At 29.3% G+C, this 19119-nt stretch overlaps 1 protein-coding gene across 1 annotated transcript in view; it reads left to right on the top strand.

The window, feature by feature from the left end:
• Positions 1-19119, top strand: part of LOC126746070 (Fanconi anemia group I protein) — a 238121-nt gene that overhangs the window by 126697 nt on the left and 92305 nt on the right. Inside the window, exon 9 of the mRNA XM_050454171.1 lies at positions 5523-5683. Within this exon, the coding sequence (XP_050310128.1) occupies positions 5523-5683 (161 nt within the window). The remainder of the gene's footprint in view (positions 1-5522; positions 5684-19119) is intronic.

Below are 19119 nucleotides of genomic sequence, written 5' to 3'. Positions count from 1 at the left end.
TAATGCCAATAAAAAACGTTCAGCAAACATTATTGCTGGGTCTTTAATATCAAAGCTATTCTTATCATTATAGGTCATTGTAGAAGTTTGCCTCTCTTTGGATAAATGACCAAAAGTATTGGATCTGTAGATTTTTTTTTTTATCTTATTAATATACTGTTCATAACAAGAATAGGCATCCTTTTAATAGTAAAACTTTACACTGATATCTTAAGGACACAAAAAGCTCATAATCCACCTGTCGGCCACTAAATTTAAAAATATATTTTTAATAAGACTCTCTGAACACATGAGTTCTAATGGAAAGAATAAAAGAAAATAGTCCATTTAGATAGGAAAGAAATCCATCAATATGCATTTTTATAAATAAGTGTGTTGGTTTAAAAACATAAGGGGCTTTTAAAATCCGTAAGAAAATATCTACGGTCGTATTTCAAAAAAACAAAGTTGATGATGCTCAAATATATTGTAACGAAATTCGGGAACACACTTTTATTGTCAACGTCAAAAACACTAACGTAACTTTGACTAACACTAACGCCTTGACTGTCGTTTAATTGTTTCCAAGGTAAAAACCACTGACATAATCGAATGGACGGGCCCCCACTCATTATGTACCGTGTGAGAGAGGTCCGAGAAAGAGTAGGAGCTAATTTGGGCAACAGGAGGTTGAGAGATAAAAGAGACTCGTTTGTTTGTATTACGTTATTTTTCAAGTGCAAAATTATTTGTCTTTTAAGATTATTGGTTATTTTTAACGCTTCATTTGAGCTTAAAGACATCTTTTATCATTGGCAATTCCTGAGGACGAATGTGGCATGACGAAACGTTCTTCTGGGTTAAACATTTTCCGAGCTAAAGCACTTGTACTAAAAATTTCCCTGGGGTCTTTCCTGCAAATTTAAATGTAAATTAAAGAAATCGATTTGTTTTTAAATTTATATTTTTGGTTCAGAAAAGTATTTTTACGGTATTCTAAGCTATTTAATCATTTGATACGCAGCTTCTTTTGAGGTAAAGTAAATTTTTGAGTTTTATTTTAAGAAAATCAATATTGAATTTATTTTGTGCCATTATCAAACTTAGAATAAAGTTTTATAAAACTTTTTTGATCCTAATTTTATGTTATACCTCGTGATAATTTTTTGAAAATTTCAATGTTTCGAATTTTTTGGGCTCAAAATTTGGGCTGTTTAAATAATCGCCTATAGCTCCTTTAATGTGCAATTTAGAGCAGAAAGGGATTCTAGGTTTTTTTCGGCATTCTCACATAGAATCCAACGCAATAGTAAAAACACCAACTTTCCTCATAGTTCCAGAGAAAACTATGAAATAATGAAAATTGGCTTTCATAAATTTTCTCAAAAATGGTTATAGATAAAATTATGGAATATTTTGCAAATTGTAGGTCCTCTTAGCTCCAAAAAATTAAAACAACTTTTTTAGAGAATTTCCCTGCGTTATCGATTTTCTTCATTTTGCATTTTTAGTTCTGAAAATAATTTTACAGCAAATTTAACAAATTCTCCTCTCCCAAGGAATTTTCTAGTAAATAATTTTTTGAGTTAGAGCCAATTTTTGAATGTTTTTTCGTGCCTACTGCAGATTGCAGGTGCTTTCTGACCCGGAAAGCTGGTACCTGTTTAGAGTCCATTGTCCAGAGTTACGGATAAAGAAGATAAAAGAAAAAAACAAATATGAGGAATAGCTTCTGGGTGAATCAGTCTTTGTCAAAAGCTTGGTATCCTTTTACCTACTTTCTTGTTAAGATACAATAATAATAATAATGTATATTTATTTAGCATAAAAGCTACAAAAAAAATAATACAAATTTATAAAGTAATTGCAAACATAAACATTTAAAGGCATATTAAAGGTATAAGTATGAAAACAAAAGAAAAATACATATAAGAAAACAATATTCACTATAAAGCAATTAGAACAACATTTCTAATTATTCTTTTAAATGATTTAACTTTAACAAAACTTATATTCAATAGTGTTTAACATCTGTAGAGTATTGCATCAATTAGTTTTTAATATAATAAATAATAGGTAATTAGACTAAAAACAAAAAATGTATACAATTTTAACAGCAATTTCTTCTACTTGACTAAAATTTCTTCATTTCTTCAAGAGTTGGGGCCCTGTAATAGAGTAAAACTTATCATCATTCTTTGGCCTAATAAGTGTTTTTTTTTTTTTTTTTTTTTTTTTTTTAACGAGGTTTAGGAAATCTGCAAACAGACACCCTGGACGTTGGATGGGGGTGATTCCTATCCAACGTCTAGGGTAGTGTGGGGTTGGAGTTGGCCATGCCCCGACCCACTAAAACCCATTCCTCTAGTCAAGTTTTCAGGGTAAAAGCACACTGGTTACGTGATTAGTCAATATTTTAAGGGGTTTAGGCACATTGCGTATATGCTTAGTCAAATTTTCGAGAGAAAGATGCACTGGCTAAGTGCTTTGTCAATATTTCAGGGGTATATAGTAACAATATTTCTGAAAAATTGTACATAAAAATACAGTTATATCAATCATATAATGCTTAATAATACTTCTTCGGGGCTTATATCTGCTCTTCTTAATTATCTTATGCTAATAAAAAATACAAATCCTCCATTTTAAATTACTAATAAGAAGAACAAACATAGTAATACAGTAGATTAACTCAATAACATACACTTAAAAGCGCGAAGCAAGAAATTAAAACAGATAAAACTAAATGGTCAATATTGTATATAAGAAATTCATAAATAGGTTATTGGCGCAATTTTGGACCATTGGATATAACTATATTCAAAGTGATTCTTAATTTGCTTATTAAATTTCTATATTTGCCCTTTTAGAACTTGAATTTTTAATTTAACCACTTAGACTGCTTTGATGTGAATTTAGCGAATAAATCCACTTTAAATAATACCCCACTAAGAAGGAAGTTTAACGAATAAACTCCCATAACTGCCAAACCGATGAAACATAACCTCTTAAAAGAACAAAAGAAGATTCAATATCAGGAGGATCTTTAGACACCAAGCCCCTTTGTACAGAGCGATTACGGCATGCCCTCCCCCCCCAAGTATTAAAACTCTTGAGTCCTCTTTGGTTCACCAGGATATGATGAATATGCCGGTTTACCCTTAGGTTCGGTAAATTCATGGATCGTATGGTGAATAGTTGGATGTTATGCCACAAAAGATTGACAATTATTTTTTTAATTAAATGTACCTTTTTATCCCTTTAAAGTAATATTTAAATTTTCAAAACTAATCAGTTTTTAACTCCCTTTAAGTGTGAATTTAACGAATAAATCCACTACGAAATGTAGCACATTCCCCGTAAATTTAATTTTATTAAAATAAACTTATGAAAGCAAGCAACCCTTGAAACTAACTCCCTATTTTGAACCGCCAAATTGCAAAATATAGAAATTTAAATTTTAGGAAAATGCATAGCTAACCGTCAAAAGAAAACGTTCCTACTATAATGCAAAATGGTCCAAAAAATAAAAGAGCATGCTCTTAAACAAAAATTATATAAAACTGTACATACCTCTAAGTAATACAAACTAAATAACAAGAAATATACAACTACGTTTACATTTCCCATCCGCCTCCGGTGAATGTCACCAGGAAAATGACTTCTCCGAGACCACCGAGCATGGCCTGATAAGCACTTTACCCCCTCCTCTTCTTCCCCTCTCCCCCCCGAAGCGGTCCCGTTTCGACGCTCTCGGACACTCGGTACTTTCACTTTTACATCTTCGGATATGTTCGTATATTTACGTCATTCCGATACACGTCACTCGGATGAGGTCTACATTACGTGCCCTTTCCAGTATTCTACTGAAGACAATGCAGAGGCTGATTGACAGATATCTAAAATAGGGCATCTTGCTCACAAGACCACTGCATGTGCAAAAATTTTGTAACGTGGTCGAACTTTGATAGACCATTATTAGACTTAAGACTTAAAAAACCCTATCAAAGCCTTTTGTTAAACAAGATAGGATCATATGGTATTGCAACGGAAGTTTGGTTATTTTCATCTTTTTGAAATGTGGTAAAGGTTTTACTTTAAATCTATGTCTTCTAATCAGCTTATCAATAAACCTATCGTCATAACCATTGACCCTAGGAATTGTTTTAGTTGTTGCTTTTTCTTTATTAAATCTGTTATTAATTAGAGGAAATGAGAGCACACGATGATATAGGAATGCTTGGGAACAAAGAAAATACATACATCAAAAAAAAATGTTTTCACTTTAAATTATTGACTTAAAATAAACTGTTGACTGTTTTTGAGTGAAAAACATTCATAAGGTAATTTTAAAGTCTCAAATTGCTTTTCTGAAAACTTTGATGTTGTAAGTTGTAGATCCTGCAGTGGAGACAATAGGTCTAATTTTATTGCCAAGGTTATGGAGTTTTGATGAACAATTTAATTTTGACGTTATTGGGTTCGAAAGTTGTAACTTGAATTTATCTGAATGTCTTAATCTAATTCGTCTCCCTGCGAGATCATTTTTAATATAGCATTTTTAGAAATTTTTTTATATTGGCCAATTTGAATAAAACCATCAACTCGATTAAAATATTCTGATTTGTCTAAAATAACAACCTTGTTTCTTTTGTCAGGCATTAAATAGAAACAATCATTTTCTTTAAGTCGTTAACAATGTTAGAATCTGATGTGTTTCTTGATTTGGTAAGATTTCTTGGAATTTGGTTGCGAATCGTTTCTCTAGCTAAGTTAAGACCCTTATGCAGAGCATCAAGTTCTTTCTCATTAAAGCACTGAGAGGACTGATTTTCAACGATATTAATTGATTTTTCTTAAGAATTAGGTCCAAGAATGGTCTATTAAAGCTTGGCCACGTTACGAAATCTTTTAGGAAACCCAAAAGATAAAATAAAGACCAACGAAAAGTCCAGGATCTATGAGATTAATTGTAACGATTATGATAAGAAGTACATAGGACAAACAAGAAGCTCAATTAATGTCAGATTTAAGGAAATAGAAATTTCATGTGAAATATGGAGGACAGTCAAATTTGGCTGAACATATTTTAAATACTGGTCACTTAGTAGCGATAGACGACTTAAAATTACTTAAACCAGTTAATAACAATAGAAAATTAAATACATACGAAAATTTTGCAATTTTCAAAAATCAAAAGACCAGTCTTAACGGGGATTAAGGTCCAATCCGTTATAGTCAATTGCTTAGTTTAGTGAGTGGCTAATATTTATTCGGCTATGCTCTATTACATTTTTTGCTTTATCGGTTACATCCTTAGTATATAAGATCACTTGTAAATAGTTTTAGTTGTCGAGAGTAAAATAAAGAGTTTTGGTTAATGGTAAAAGTGTCTCGTCATTTGATTCTCATACCAAAGGTTACAACCATAGAACTATGTCTTAAGTTAGATCGGCCACTCTGCATAGTTGCCTACAATTTATTAGTTTATTCTTATTGTCCATCTCTATGGTTATTATTATGCACGTTTTTTTTTTCTTCAGATTTATACACCGCCTCTTGCATAAATCCAGGTTTAAACGGTCCAGCTTTAGACGTTCTTTGGCTTCACTTCATGGATTATTATATTGTGGATGAAGAATGTCTCCCTCCATTACATTTCGAAAATGTAACGATGTTGCGGGATACAGATTGTACATTACAGGTAAATAAAGACTATTTTATTCTTTCACAGAATGCACAAAGCGAAACAAAACATTTTAAAAATAAATCAAATTCAATTTAATTATTATTAATAAAACTATTGGCGTATATCGGCCAATTTCCGGATTTGCATAGCTTTTAGAAAACAGATTTGTTTATACAACCCATTATTAAAGACTTACATGCTCCTAAAGGAACCCGTTGAAAGCCATGATTTTTAGTAAATTTGAAATTCGCAGCTACAAGCTCCTCTTCACGCTTCTCCTGGTATAACTCTGAGCAGACTCTTTGTTTAAATACCTATGTAAAATAAATTAAATAGGCGGTACTGCATGTCGAATAACTGCACTTATTATATGAAGAGTGTATAACTAAATCAGTCTGATGTCCCTCCTGCCTTTTTTTTAATGAAACGTTTCGGTAGTTAAATCTTAACCACTATTCAAATTCAATTATTAAAGTAAATAAAACAAATTAAATATATAAAATTACTTATCTTTTTTGTTCTTTACTATTTTTTTATCAAAGTTTATAAGCTACTTTTTCATATTTGCAAATTGCAAACATACAGGGTGTTGCACCGCCAAGCGGGACAGGAAATCCCATGTAATTTTTAATAGGGTCAAATATTGGCTCTCCTAATTATTTTAGAGAAAAAATGTATTAATAGAGTAATTTTAAGAGCACTAAAATCTACAACCAACAAGTTAACTTTTAATTTTGTACGTTTGTCCATTTAGAAGTTATTGTCGAAAATATTGGTGAAAATTTTGTCTTTCTTTTCTCGCGCCGTCCTTACAGGTATCGCTTAACGTGAGAATGTTATTATTATTATAATATAAACTATGAAACATTAAAAAAAACTTGTAAACTTTAAGACTTTTTTACTTTTTTATAAAAAATATTCATAAAACTCATTTCTAACATTCGCTTATTGATAAATTGAAATTTTTTACATTCCATCGAAATCGCTTTCTTAGCTTTTCGAGATTTGGATAATTCTTACCCTTTTAAATTTCACAAGCCAATACCTAACATTCCCTTTGCGTTATTTAGATATTTCAAACAGCAAGAGTAGTATGCGCCGGCCAACAATCAATCCATTTGATACCAAAACTCTTAATTTTCCCCGGCAAAATCTTTTAAACTCAGCAAAATTTGTTCCTCAAGTAATTCTAAATAATATTTGCATTTAAATTTCGATTGAGAAAGAATGGTTCTAAAATGTGGTGTCCGAAAATCTTAGCCTAAACATTAACTTTCTGTGAATACTGAGTTCGTCTTACATATCTATGCTGATTTTCTTTATCCCAATACCGATAATTTTGAACGTTAGGTTCATTGTTTAAAGTAAAAGTGCATTCATCTGTGAAGCAAATATTTCTTATACATTTCCTCTCCATTTTTGCCTTTTCCATCATATCCAAACAGAACTCCTGCCGCCGTAATTCATACCCATCTCTAAGCTTCCATATTTGTACGAGAAATATTTATGTTTTTTTAAAGCCCGAAACGCAGTTGTATGATCAATGCCTTGTATATTGCGGAGGGTTGTTGGGAGGGGTCAGAAATAAAACAGAAACCTGTTTACCTAAATAAACGACGTTTCGACTTATATTAAGTCATCCTCAGGACACTGAAATGGATTCAATTTCAAATGACTTCAATCATTTCAAGTATACATAAAAACCACTATTAAAATAAATGTTCTTTACGTGTACAAAAATTAAAACAACAAAAAACACAAACCACGACACAGTTAAAATTACATTCAGGTACAATCCGTTAAAAAAAATTTTATAAAAAAAAAACAATCGCTCGGAAAAACAAAAACAAAATGTTTTTATTCTTCCGAGCGTTTATTTATTTAATTTTTATGATTCAATGTTATGTTCATAAAAATTAAATAAATAAACGCTCGGAAGAATAAAAACACTTGTTTCTTGGCTTATTGTTGATTCTAGTTTGCTCACAATAACACCTACAATTTAACCTATGTTAAAAATAATTCTACGCTCCTTTTATAAATGTGTTTTAATTATAACTAAAGAAACCTAGACTTAGGTAAGTATATATATAAGTAAGTATATAAATATATAAGTAATGTATAAAAAAATTAATTTTATATTTTTCATAGCTTGATGATTTTTTCGTTCGTTGTTTGCCAAATTTTTCTCAAATTTTGTAACATTTTATTAATTGTTGATTTTCCTGGTATTGGCCTATTTAAAAGCGCGTCCGTTAAAGTTAAGGGGACGTCTAAAAAACGATTTTTTTTTGAAAATTTTTACATAGAATGTAAACATTTTATTGATAAAAAAGTGAGGATGAAGTAAAAAAATGCAAAATTTTAAAAATTATAAAGGATTTTCTACTTACGTTTGATTCACAATTACACCCGGCTTAACTACACTTTATTTGCGACTAGGCATCACGTTGACCATTATATATGCTATTAATTTCAATTTAAAGCCTTAAGTAACAAAATTCTGTAACTTAGAAGGATTTACATCACTTCTTTAGGTGATAAACAGAAATGTCCACACGCAAATCAGAAATATATAAATATGTAAATACGGATTTATTCATAAATAAAAAAGACAGTCAAAATTTCACGTCAACAAATATTATTTATTGGGAGTGTCTACTGTACTAGTACGATTATCGTAATTTTCTGTCCTGTCTCATTATAGGTAAGTATTTGTTTATTTATATAATCAAAAAACATGCGCATACAAGACGGGCGCACATGGGACTGTGTGATTGGCGCACATGTGGAGTTGGGATTGCAAAAAGGGATTGGTACATTGGGTTGGCGCTAAATAGTGGGTCAGATAGTCGTTTAAGCCCTACTTAGAGTATGGGATAATAGTTAGAAAATGGGAATTATAGGCACAAACACGCGGGGCTCCCGCCCCATATGCCTATAATTCCTATGCCTTATTCCTATTCCTAATGCCTATAATAAATTTAAAGATATTTATTGTTTTGACTAAGTTAATGTACATTAAAGCTCATCGTTATTATTTACCTATTAATAATTAAATATCTTAAATTATGTTTTTTTTTTCAAAATTTATACTTATTATATATTAAATTACATAAAATATCAAATAATTTAAATAAATAATACCTATTTTTTAACACCTGATAAATGTGTTTTCTTCATGTAATGTAAAATCTAACTATATTATGCCTTTATTATCTAAAATTGAGTCCACAGCCAACCTATCCAACTAAAGTGTTCCAGACAAAATCAAAAAATACTACTGGGAACATAGTGAAGCCATTGCCATTTTTGTCAATAAGGTTGTTGTTTTATATTTCTTGTGTGTAAATTACAAAATATGTAATTGAAAGGGGTACAGAGCGATAAAAAATTATATAAATTTACAATAATAGCCCCCAAAAAGTTTGTCCCAATATATATATTTTTTAACTATAGCAAAATCAAGAGCTAAAAAACCTTGTGCAAGCTGGCAATAATTACGTATTTAACGTATGTAGAAAAACCTTCATAATTTCCAAAGTTTTGTATTTTTTCCAATCATCCTCACTTTTTTATCAATATTTTGACCACACTCAACATTCTATGTAAAAATTTTCAAAAAAAAAAATCGATTTTAGACGTCCCTTTAACTTTACCGGACCAAAAAAGCTGCAAACAAGTCTGAAATTTTTCGGTAACCAAGTAAATTACGTGGTCGATAAGACGAAAACTCTTTTTTAAAAAATAATTTTATTAAGTAGTTTAACAATCAACTTTACAGAAAGAACTAACTCTAATCTTAATTTACATCTCTTTATAATAGTGAATAAACAATAGAAAAATACTAATGCTAGCTAAGCTAAATAAATGCATAATAAGTAGAATGGGGATACATAACTCCTCCACCCTTAGAGAAAAGCATACCCTTTAGGGTGTGATTTTATAAAACCTAAAGGATACAAATACAATATAAAATTAACAATATTTATACAATTATTTCATTTTCATTAATTTTAGGTTTCTGTTTATTCTTTTGTAAAAATACAAATAATGATTTTCCTATAAAGAAAATACATATCAAAATAATTATTAAATACAGTAAAATGGTCCAAAAGCTAATTGATTCAAAATTAACAGGGTCTTTTAAATATCTTTTTTGTTCTTGAATTGCTGTAGAAAGTTTCTTTCTTTCTTCAAGATTTATTGTATTTAAATCCAATGTAGGGAGGTTGGATATTTTTCCTTTATCGTGAAAGTGAAAACTTAAATTTAGCTTTGGAAGTGATACTTCGTCATAATTGAGTTGGCTTGGCTTATAAGTTTTTAGGATGAATATAGTAGCATAAAGTAATACATTGTCTTTGGAATTTGGGCATGATACTGGAACAATTAATTTATCTGGAACAGTTATTAACCATTTTCCATCCATAATTCTGGTTACTTGAACATCTTGAAGTTCTATGCAGAAAGAGCGACATGTTGTAGCATTTTGTTGATATTTAATTAGCTGAGTGTCTTTACATAAATACTCATAGGGTTGTAACTCTGTACACAATTTATCCATATAAGAATGCTTTCTGTCACTAAGCGCAAGGAATGGTTTTTGGGGTAAGTTTAGGAAAAATTGATTTTGGCGATCAGAAATAGGTAAAGGATACAATTGATAATAATGATAATCATCTGATTCGACCAATGGTAATTCTAATATAAAAGTAATAATTGCGCCTTTTAAATAAGATTTAATTTCAATGATTTTTTCAAAATTTAAAATATTTTCAAGGTATTGGCAAACTATCAATTGTCAATTGATTTTTAAATTCATTTATTTCTTTTATTAATTCAATTGGATTAATGATTGAATTATGTAGTGTGTTCAGTTTAGCGAAAGATATAGCTACTTCTGTTTTTTCAATTATATCATAAATTATTTGATATATCATTGATATTTGATTAATTATTATATGTAATCCAAGATATTGATTACTGTTTGTTTGGTTAAGTGCTACTTCTTTAATTGTCCTTTCTAATTGTAAAATACGACTTTTAAATATATATTGATTTGCAGAAACATTTGATATGACGTTTTGAAATTCATTTATTGATCTTTCTAATAGGGTTGCTTGTTTAATTGAAGTTTATTTTAATTTGTTTTGGTTTTCTTTTAATTGATTTATTAAATTATCGTATTTTTCTGCATCATTTTGATCAAGATTTCCAGTGATTACTTTGATTAAAGAGCCAAAACGGTTGAAAATACCTCGTTTTTGTTTTTCAATATGTATATTTGGGTTAATTTGTCTAATACTATTTTCAATTCGTTTTGCGTAAGCGAATAATGGTAACAATGTATTCTCATTCAACTCATTCATATTCTCTTATATAAATGAAATCAGTATTTAAAGCATTAATTAAAATGTTTGCATAATTTTTTAAAGTATTAAATTATTACTTTTATAATAGGGGTTAAATCTTGAATTTGAATTAAGGACCAATAATTAGTAATTAATTTTGTTGTACCTTATTGTAATTTGTATGGTAGTAGGCCAGAATTATCATTTAAATCATGGAATTTTACTCCGCTTGCATTGATGTAGATGATTCCGATCCATCTGCAACAAGGGGCATTATTTTATCTTCGTTTATGTGAATAACTTCTTTTCTATTATTATTTGGATTTTGAATTTCAATTTTATTATTTTCTAATATTTGTGTTAATAAAACTGGACCTTTAAATCTTGGTTTAAGTTTACCAAGTCTTTTTTCTTGTTTTTTGTATACTTGACATCCTACCTATGGATTTTCAGATTTTCGGTTTTACTTATGTTTTTCTATTATTTTTTCTTTTAGATTAATTGTGTCATTTTTTATTTTTTGATATAATGTATTAGTTTTAATTCGATGTGTGTTTATATATTCTGAATAAATATGTGCGGGCATTAATTTCATAGGATCTTGCGTATCTGTATGTCCTAGGATTAATTCGAATGGTGTAAAATTTGTACTAGAATGTATGGTAAAGATACAATGTCTTCGTTTTTGTCTTTTTCTTTCAAAATTCTAATATGTTCGATTAGAGTTGAATTTAATCTTTCCACTGGACTGTTTGATTCATGGTGTTGTGGAGTTGTAAAATGTATTTTAATAATATGTGATTCTAATAATTCTTTTACAGTTTGATTTTTAAATTCAGATCCATTATCTGAAATAATTGTCTTAGGGATACCACAGAATGATAAATATTATAATAAAGTTTGAACTACTGAAATAGCTGTTCCAAAATAGGGTAAGGCTTGACCATATTTTGAAAATTTATCAATTAAGACAAGGAATTTTTCATTTCCTATTAAAAGGGTATCTATATGAATGATTTTGAAGGAGTTTCAGTAATTAGTAATGGAACATTTGGTGGTCTTCTATTATATTTGGATCTTTGACAGATTTCACAATTATCAATATATTTTACAATATCATTTTTCATTGATTTCCAATAATAGCTTAATTTTATTCAAGTTAGAGTTTCTTGAATTCCACGATGATTGGTTTTGCCTTCATGAGAAAATTGAATAATTTGATTTCTTTCATCAGGTTTAACGTTATTTATTAGTTTGTTACATTCAACTAATTTTAATTCATTAAAATGGTTACTTAAAACTTGTTGGAAAAGTGGACGTAAGTCTTGTGATAAAAAGTGTATATAGTTAGTTTTATTTGACATATAGTCTCTAATAAAATGGAAAATATCATGTTCATTAGCAGGAATTGTTGCATAAATAATTTTTTTATCATCAAAATTTTCAGATTCGCATTTTACGCATGCATCATATGGGGATTTTTTTACAATAAACTGATTATTTTTATTATTAATTATCTCATCTAATAGAGGAATTTCTTTTAAAGTTGCATTGACATTTGTACTATGGATAGTATTAGAAGTATAATCGTTATCAGGAGGTCTTAATTGGATATTTTGAAGTATTTTAATTTTTGGACTTCTCCTTGAATAGGGAGTTCTTCTCATTTTTTTAAGGTCTTAGAAATATCTTCATCATTTAGTTCATTTGGATTAAAGTTTTCTGTACCAAGATTTTGCAAAAATTCGTCGATATTATCTAAAATTTCTCCGGGATTATTGTAAAGAGATTGTGTTTCTAAAGCATTAATTTGAATTCGAGATAATGCATCAGCGTTTGTATTTTGCTTACCATTTTTATAAATAATTTCATATTCATATTCTTCTAATTTTAATCTCCATCTCATAAGTTTAGAGTTGGGTTCTTTTAAATTAAATAACCATACTAGAGGTCTATGATCAATATAGATAGTAAATTTCTTCCCGTAAAGATAAGGTCGAAAATATTTACAAGCCCATATAATGGCTAATAATTCTTTCTCTATGGTTAATACTTTTGTTCAGTTTCGTTAAGAGTTCTTGATGCATATGCTACAGGATGATCATTTTGGGGTATATCTTGAGATAATACTACGCCAATAGCATAATTTGATGCGTCAGTAGTTAATACAAATGATTTAGTAAAATCTGGTGCATTAATTAGTAAATTTATTAAGTGATTAAAAGATTGTAGAAAAGAAGGTGTATGTTTTACTTGAGCGTTTTTCTTCAAACATAATGTCAAGGGTTTAGAGATTTTAGCAAAGTCTTAAATGAATCTGCGGTAATAACCGGCTAGTCCTAAGAATGATTTAATTTCTTTTTGGGTTTTGGGGATTGGAAAGTTTTTGCAGCTTTGATTTTGTCTTCATTAGGTTTAACACCATCTTGAGTAATTAAATGTCCTAAATAATTAACTTCAGTACGTAAAAATTCTGATTTATCAAGTTGTATTTAAAAATTTGATTGTCTAAATCGTTCAAAAATTAATTTTAACCTTTCAATATGTTCTTGTAACGAAGTACTATATATTATAACATCATCTAAATATACACAACAGATTTCATTTTGTAAACCTCTTAAAACATTGTTCATTACACGTTGAAATGTTGCTGGTGAATTTTTTAATCCAAAAGGCATTCTTTTGAATTCAAAATGTCCAGTGTCAGTTGAAAATGCAGTTTTATGAATATCATTAGGATTCATTTCAATTTGATGAAATCCATTTGCGAGATCTAATGTAGTAAAATATTGTGCTTTACCAACTTATCAAGAATATCAGAAATGTTAGGAAGTGGAAATTTATCATCAATGGTTTTTAAATTTAATTTCCGATAATCAATAACTATTCTCCATTTCTTTTTACCACTTGCATCTAATTTTTTTGGTATTATCCATATTGAACTAGAATAGGGCGAATTTGAGTGTTGAATTATGTTATTGTTTAACATTTTATTAATTTGTGTTTTAACTTCTGTTTTATGAATTTCTGGATATCTATAACTTTTAGTAAAAATCGGTGTTTCTTGGTCTTCTTGATTACAATGATTTAGTCTTAAATTTTTAAAATTAGCTTTTAATTTATTATCAATTTCAGGATTAATTGTTAAGTAGGTTTCCATTTTTTCAATAAAATTGTTTTCTGTTTCTTTAATAATATCAACGTTAAAAGGTTTTTAAACTTCTAATTTAATAGGAAATTCTTGTGTATTGGTTATAATTGTTGTTGTATAATAATTTTCTATTGTAACAAGAGCTTCTGGCATTTCTGCTCCATTAAAATTTTTATAACATAATATGCCTATGCCATCTTTTTGATTCACTGGTAATTTAACCTTTTGCGACATTCGAGGTTGTAAGATAATGAATTTTGTTGTATCTGCAAGGACGCGTTTAGGGTTATCTGCTTTGTTTGCTGTATCGAATTTTAAAAGCAAGGTTACAGTGGGTGTTTCTAAGGTTGAATTTTTAAAATTAATTATGGCATATATATCCATAAAGAAATCTATACCTAGTAAACCATTGAATTTTTCTGAAAAATTGAATAAATAAAATTTATGATTTTTGTTAATATTGAAACATGGGAAAATTGGAATATCAACCACTTCATGATGAATTGAAGTTCCATGTGCAGTTTTAACTGTAAAATATTCATTAAAAATATTATTTGGATAAACATTATAAGCAATTGAGGGTTTGATAAAACTTTTACCACTGCCAGTATCTATTAAAAAAGTTGCGTTTAATTCTGGTACATTTAGTATTGGTAAATTAGTAGCTATGTGTGTGTAGCATGTTCATCATTATCTTGATCATTTATTATATTATTCTCATTTCAATTTCTTGTGAATGTTTTTTAAAGAAATATTGATTATAGTCAAAATTAGGGTCATAATTCTTGAATGGGTCATAAATTTCTCGATCATTATTTTGTGAGAATTCTTCCTCATTTAATTCGACATTATGATTGGAAATTTGATTTGGTCTTTGGATAGATCGTATTCTAGAATTTGAAGAGGATGTATCCATTGGTTCAGGGATATAATTTCTGTTATTATTAAATGTTCTAAAATTATTATTTTGATGTTGATACATTGTATTAGGTATAAATCTATTTTGTTGTTGTCGATATTGCATAGAGTTTGGCTGTCTAAAGTTATTATTTTGATTATTAAATCTTTGATAATTATTATAATTATTCATGTTTCTAGCTAAACGATTAAAAGAATCATTATAGCTTAAAGGTAAAATAACAGGTTTATTAATTTTATTTTGAAAGTTTGAAGGATTTATTATTATGTTTATTTTTATGTTGATTACTATTAATATTTAAATTATTTGCTCTATTTTTAAATTGTAAAAAGTTTTCTTCTTCTTTAACGAATGAAAGTGCTTGTTCTAAAGAGTCTGGGTTTTTTAATCTAACTATTAATTGCATATGATAATTAAGATTATTTATAAAAGTTTTTAGACATAAATCATCATATTGAGTAATTTTTTGTAGTTTTATTTCTGTTGTTGTATTAGAGCTATTAATTTTAGTAAACAATAAAGATCTAGCATCTTGTAATTTTTGTCCAAAAGAAGCTGGATTTTCATTTCTATCCATTTTCATGTTAACTATATCTTAAACTAAACAATCTTCTGATCTTTGATCTGAAAAGGTAACTATGAGAACATCTTTAATTTTCTGCCAAGAATCTAATTCTGTTCGAGGAGCTACTAATTCAGCTGCTCTGCCTATTAGTTTTCTTATTATTGTGTCAAAAAGGCAAATGTTAATAGGGTGATTAGGTTCTGTACGATTTTGATGATTAGTAAGAAAGTGTTCGCATGAAGAAATAAATCTATTTAAAGTTTTTGAATTTCCATCATAGCTTGGAATGTTATCAGCTTGATAACGTATCAATTGATAATTGGGTTGTGCCATTTTAAAAGATTTTAATTTTAGACTATCAAAAAGTTCTACTAAGCTATCTAAATAAGTATCTTCCAGTTTTTTGGAGTTAAATATTAAATAGAAATAAATATATAAAATTCAAATATATTATATCAATAAATCAATAAATAAGGATATTTGATAAAAATAAAGGATTACTTACAATGAAAGTAACAGTGTTTTTAACATGGATACTTAATTATTGAATTTGGCGATTTTTGTCCTCCTTCCGTGCCAATAGGGCTCTGGACGATTCTGTTCACGGTCCCCTGGTCAGTTCTTAAGCTATGGACTCTAGGCGATGTAGTCCCGTTGTCCGTACTAATAGGGCTCTGGACGATGCTGTTCACGGTCCCCTAGTCGTGAGTTAATTCTTAGTTGACTCGTCTTATGGATACCTCGTTGATTCGATAGGCTTGCTTTTAATTGTTAAAACAAACGATCGGACGACTTTTTCGGTATACTTTTGTATTTTCCTACTTTCGACAAGAACTTTTTTAGCCTATCCTACCGACTGCGCCAATTTCGTGGTCGATAAGACGAAAACTCTTTTTTTAAAAATGATTTTATTAAGTAGTTTAACAATCAACTTTACAGAAAGAACTAACTCTAATCTTAATTTACATCTATTTATAATAGGGAATAAACAATAGAAAAATACTAATGCTAGCTAAGCTAAATAAATGCATAATAAGTAGAATGGGGATACATAACTAGTAAGGGTAAAACCATTTAACCATTAGTACTTTTTCTAGTGTAACTCATGGCTGCGTTTTTTAATGTAGTGAACTTATCATGACAAATAATTTGATGTTCATCACCAGTCAAGGTAATAAATTTTGATTGGCATACCTGTGAATACGAAATTTTTGATTGTTTCTCCTAAACGGACAAACAAAAAATAATTGAATCGTTTATTGTTGAAAGGGGTTAAGCGCCATTTTCTACTGTTTTGAGTTATTGTGAAAATCCTTCTCTCTTTCTATATTCGCGTCATTTGATGTTGAAAATAGGCAAGCGCTGATGCATTGTATGGATATACTTTATGCTTCGAAATTGCATTTAGTGTAGAAAGGAGGTAAGCGACTTCGCTTGCCACCTTTCAACATGGTTCAAATGGCAGCTCCGTAATCGAGGCTGCCATTTACATTGTTTACTTTGTCGTGATAAGACCTGTTGTTGTTTTTAAGACTTAAAAATGGCAGAGCGTTCGAATAATGAACAAACCGAAGTTAAAACAAGGAAGAGAAATGTGAGACATGACGACGCATACATCCGAAATGTTATAAAGCAGAGCAGATTAAAAGGTATTTCGTATGTTAGTTACAGAGGAAAAAGAGTCGCGTAAAAGAAAATTTGAATTAGGATTTGACACAGTTGCCTGTAAACGTGTTTAATATTCACAACTTTAAGACCGGTGAAAGTTTCTTTTACATATACCACGAAGTCAAAGGCAGTAAGGGCCCGAACGAGGTATGTTCTTTTTTGCTGCATTACATAAAAAACTATGTTCCAGATAGTGTGGAGGAACTGCTTTTATTTTGTGACAATTGCCCTGGGCAAAATAAAAACAATACAGTCATCAGAATGTGTTTGACATTGGTAGAAGCAAGATTTTAAAAAGTAGAACAGATCTATCCGATTAGAGGGCACTCATTTTTGCCGTGCAATAGAGATTGTTTACTCAATTGATAATTATGTCAAGTGCGAGTAGGAAATTCAGTGTAGTGGAAATAGATAACAATGACATTTTGGATTTTAAGAACTGGTGGATGAAATTATAGAACTTTGTTTCTCTAGAGACAAGCAAAAGAGTCATAACACGGAACGAAAAACAAAATTTTTCAGTTTCACTCTTTCATCACTTTAAGCATGATGCCTCTAAACCTGGATATCTTAGTGCTTCCCCCTTTATTAACAGCCCTTCATCGTAACATGGCCGTCAAATAAGGCATATCCGAGCAAGATTCCAGTTAAAGAAACCAAGATAAACCATATCAAGTTGGTTTTAAAATATTTTCCAGAAAACCATAAACCATTTTATAACGAGATTGTTAACTGGCCAATTAAAAAATAAACATAATTTGTCTTGAGTTTTATTCTAAATAAACATAATTTCTTGAAAAAAAAAGTTTTATTTTTCTATAAGTTGTTGAAAGGGGCTAAGTGACATGTACAAAAATAAAAATTATTTAAAAACAAAAAGAAAAAAATACCTTGTTTTACACTAATATATCTACTTATCATTACTTGATTAGTTTTACTAAAAAAAACAATCAAAAATAATTCAGTATAGCTTAGAATAGTTTTTTGCATTTTTCTCAAACTTTATAAAATGTAACTTGCCTCCTTTCAACAATAAACGATTCAATTAGAGGTTTTTTCAAGGTTTTTTTTGTTGGTTGCAGATTTTGGTGCTCTTTAAATTATTCTAATAACTTTTTTTCTGAAATAATTAGGGGAGCCAATATTTGACCCAATTAAAAATTACTTGGGATTTCCTAGGTCCCGCCTGGCGGTGCAACACCCTGTATATGACATTGCTATTTAAATACACTGTTAGAACCAAATTTATTTCACCCAACCCATTTCTGCGCCAATTTTTTTTTATTTTGGTATAATATGTGAATAAATAAGAGTCAATTAAAAGTAGCAAATTGATTCGAAAAGCGACAAGATTACTTTTGTCATCACATAATAAATGTATACCATAACTTGATCTATTTTAGAGATACTCATATAAAGACCTGATTTCTGAGAAAACCATCCCCTATTTTTTTTTGCTTACTTAAAACTTTTTTTAACATTGCTCAAAGTTTACTTTCATCATAGATATGCCTATATCCTGGAATACTCAAAAGTGTTACATCAGGACGCAAGAATGTCTCAGTCAATACAATAATTTGAAATTTTGTTTTTGAGGCTGCTAAATAAATTTGAAATTCAGTAAAATGTTCGTGTGGAATATTCTAAATTAACTAGTTGAATAAAACTCGAAAAATTCATCCATTATCCCAAAGATGCTGGTCATACACTTTTATAAAAGATAAAACACGAAATCTACAGCATCACAAATAATTTAACATCACAATAATTTGTGATGCTGTAGATTTCGTGTTT

Source organism: Anthonomus grandis, chromosome 17, assembly GCF_022605725.1.
Source record: "Anthonomus grandis grandis chromosome 17, icAntGran1.3, whole genome shotgun sequence".
NCBI lineage: Eukaryota > Metazoa > Arthropoda > Insecta > Coleoptera > Curculionidae > Anthonomus > Anthonomus grandis.
This window is presented reverse-complemented; position numbering and strand designations above follow the sequence as displayed.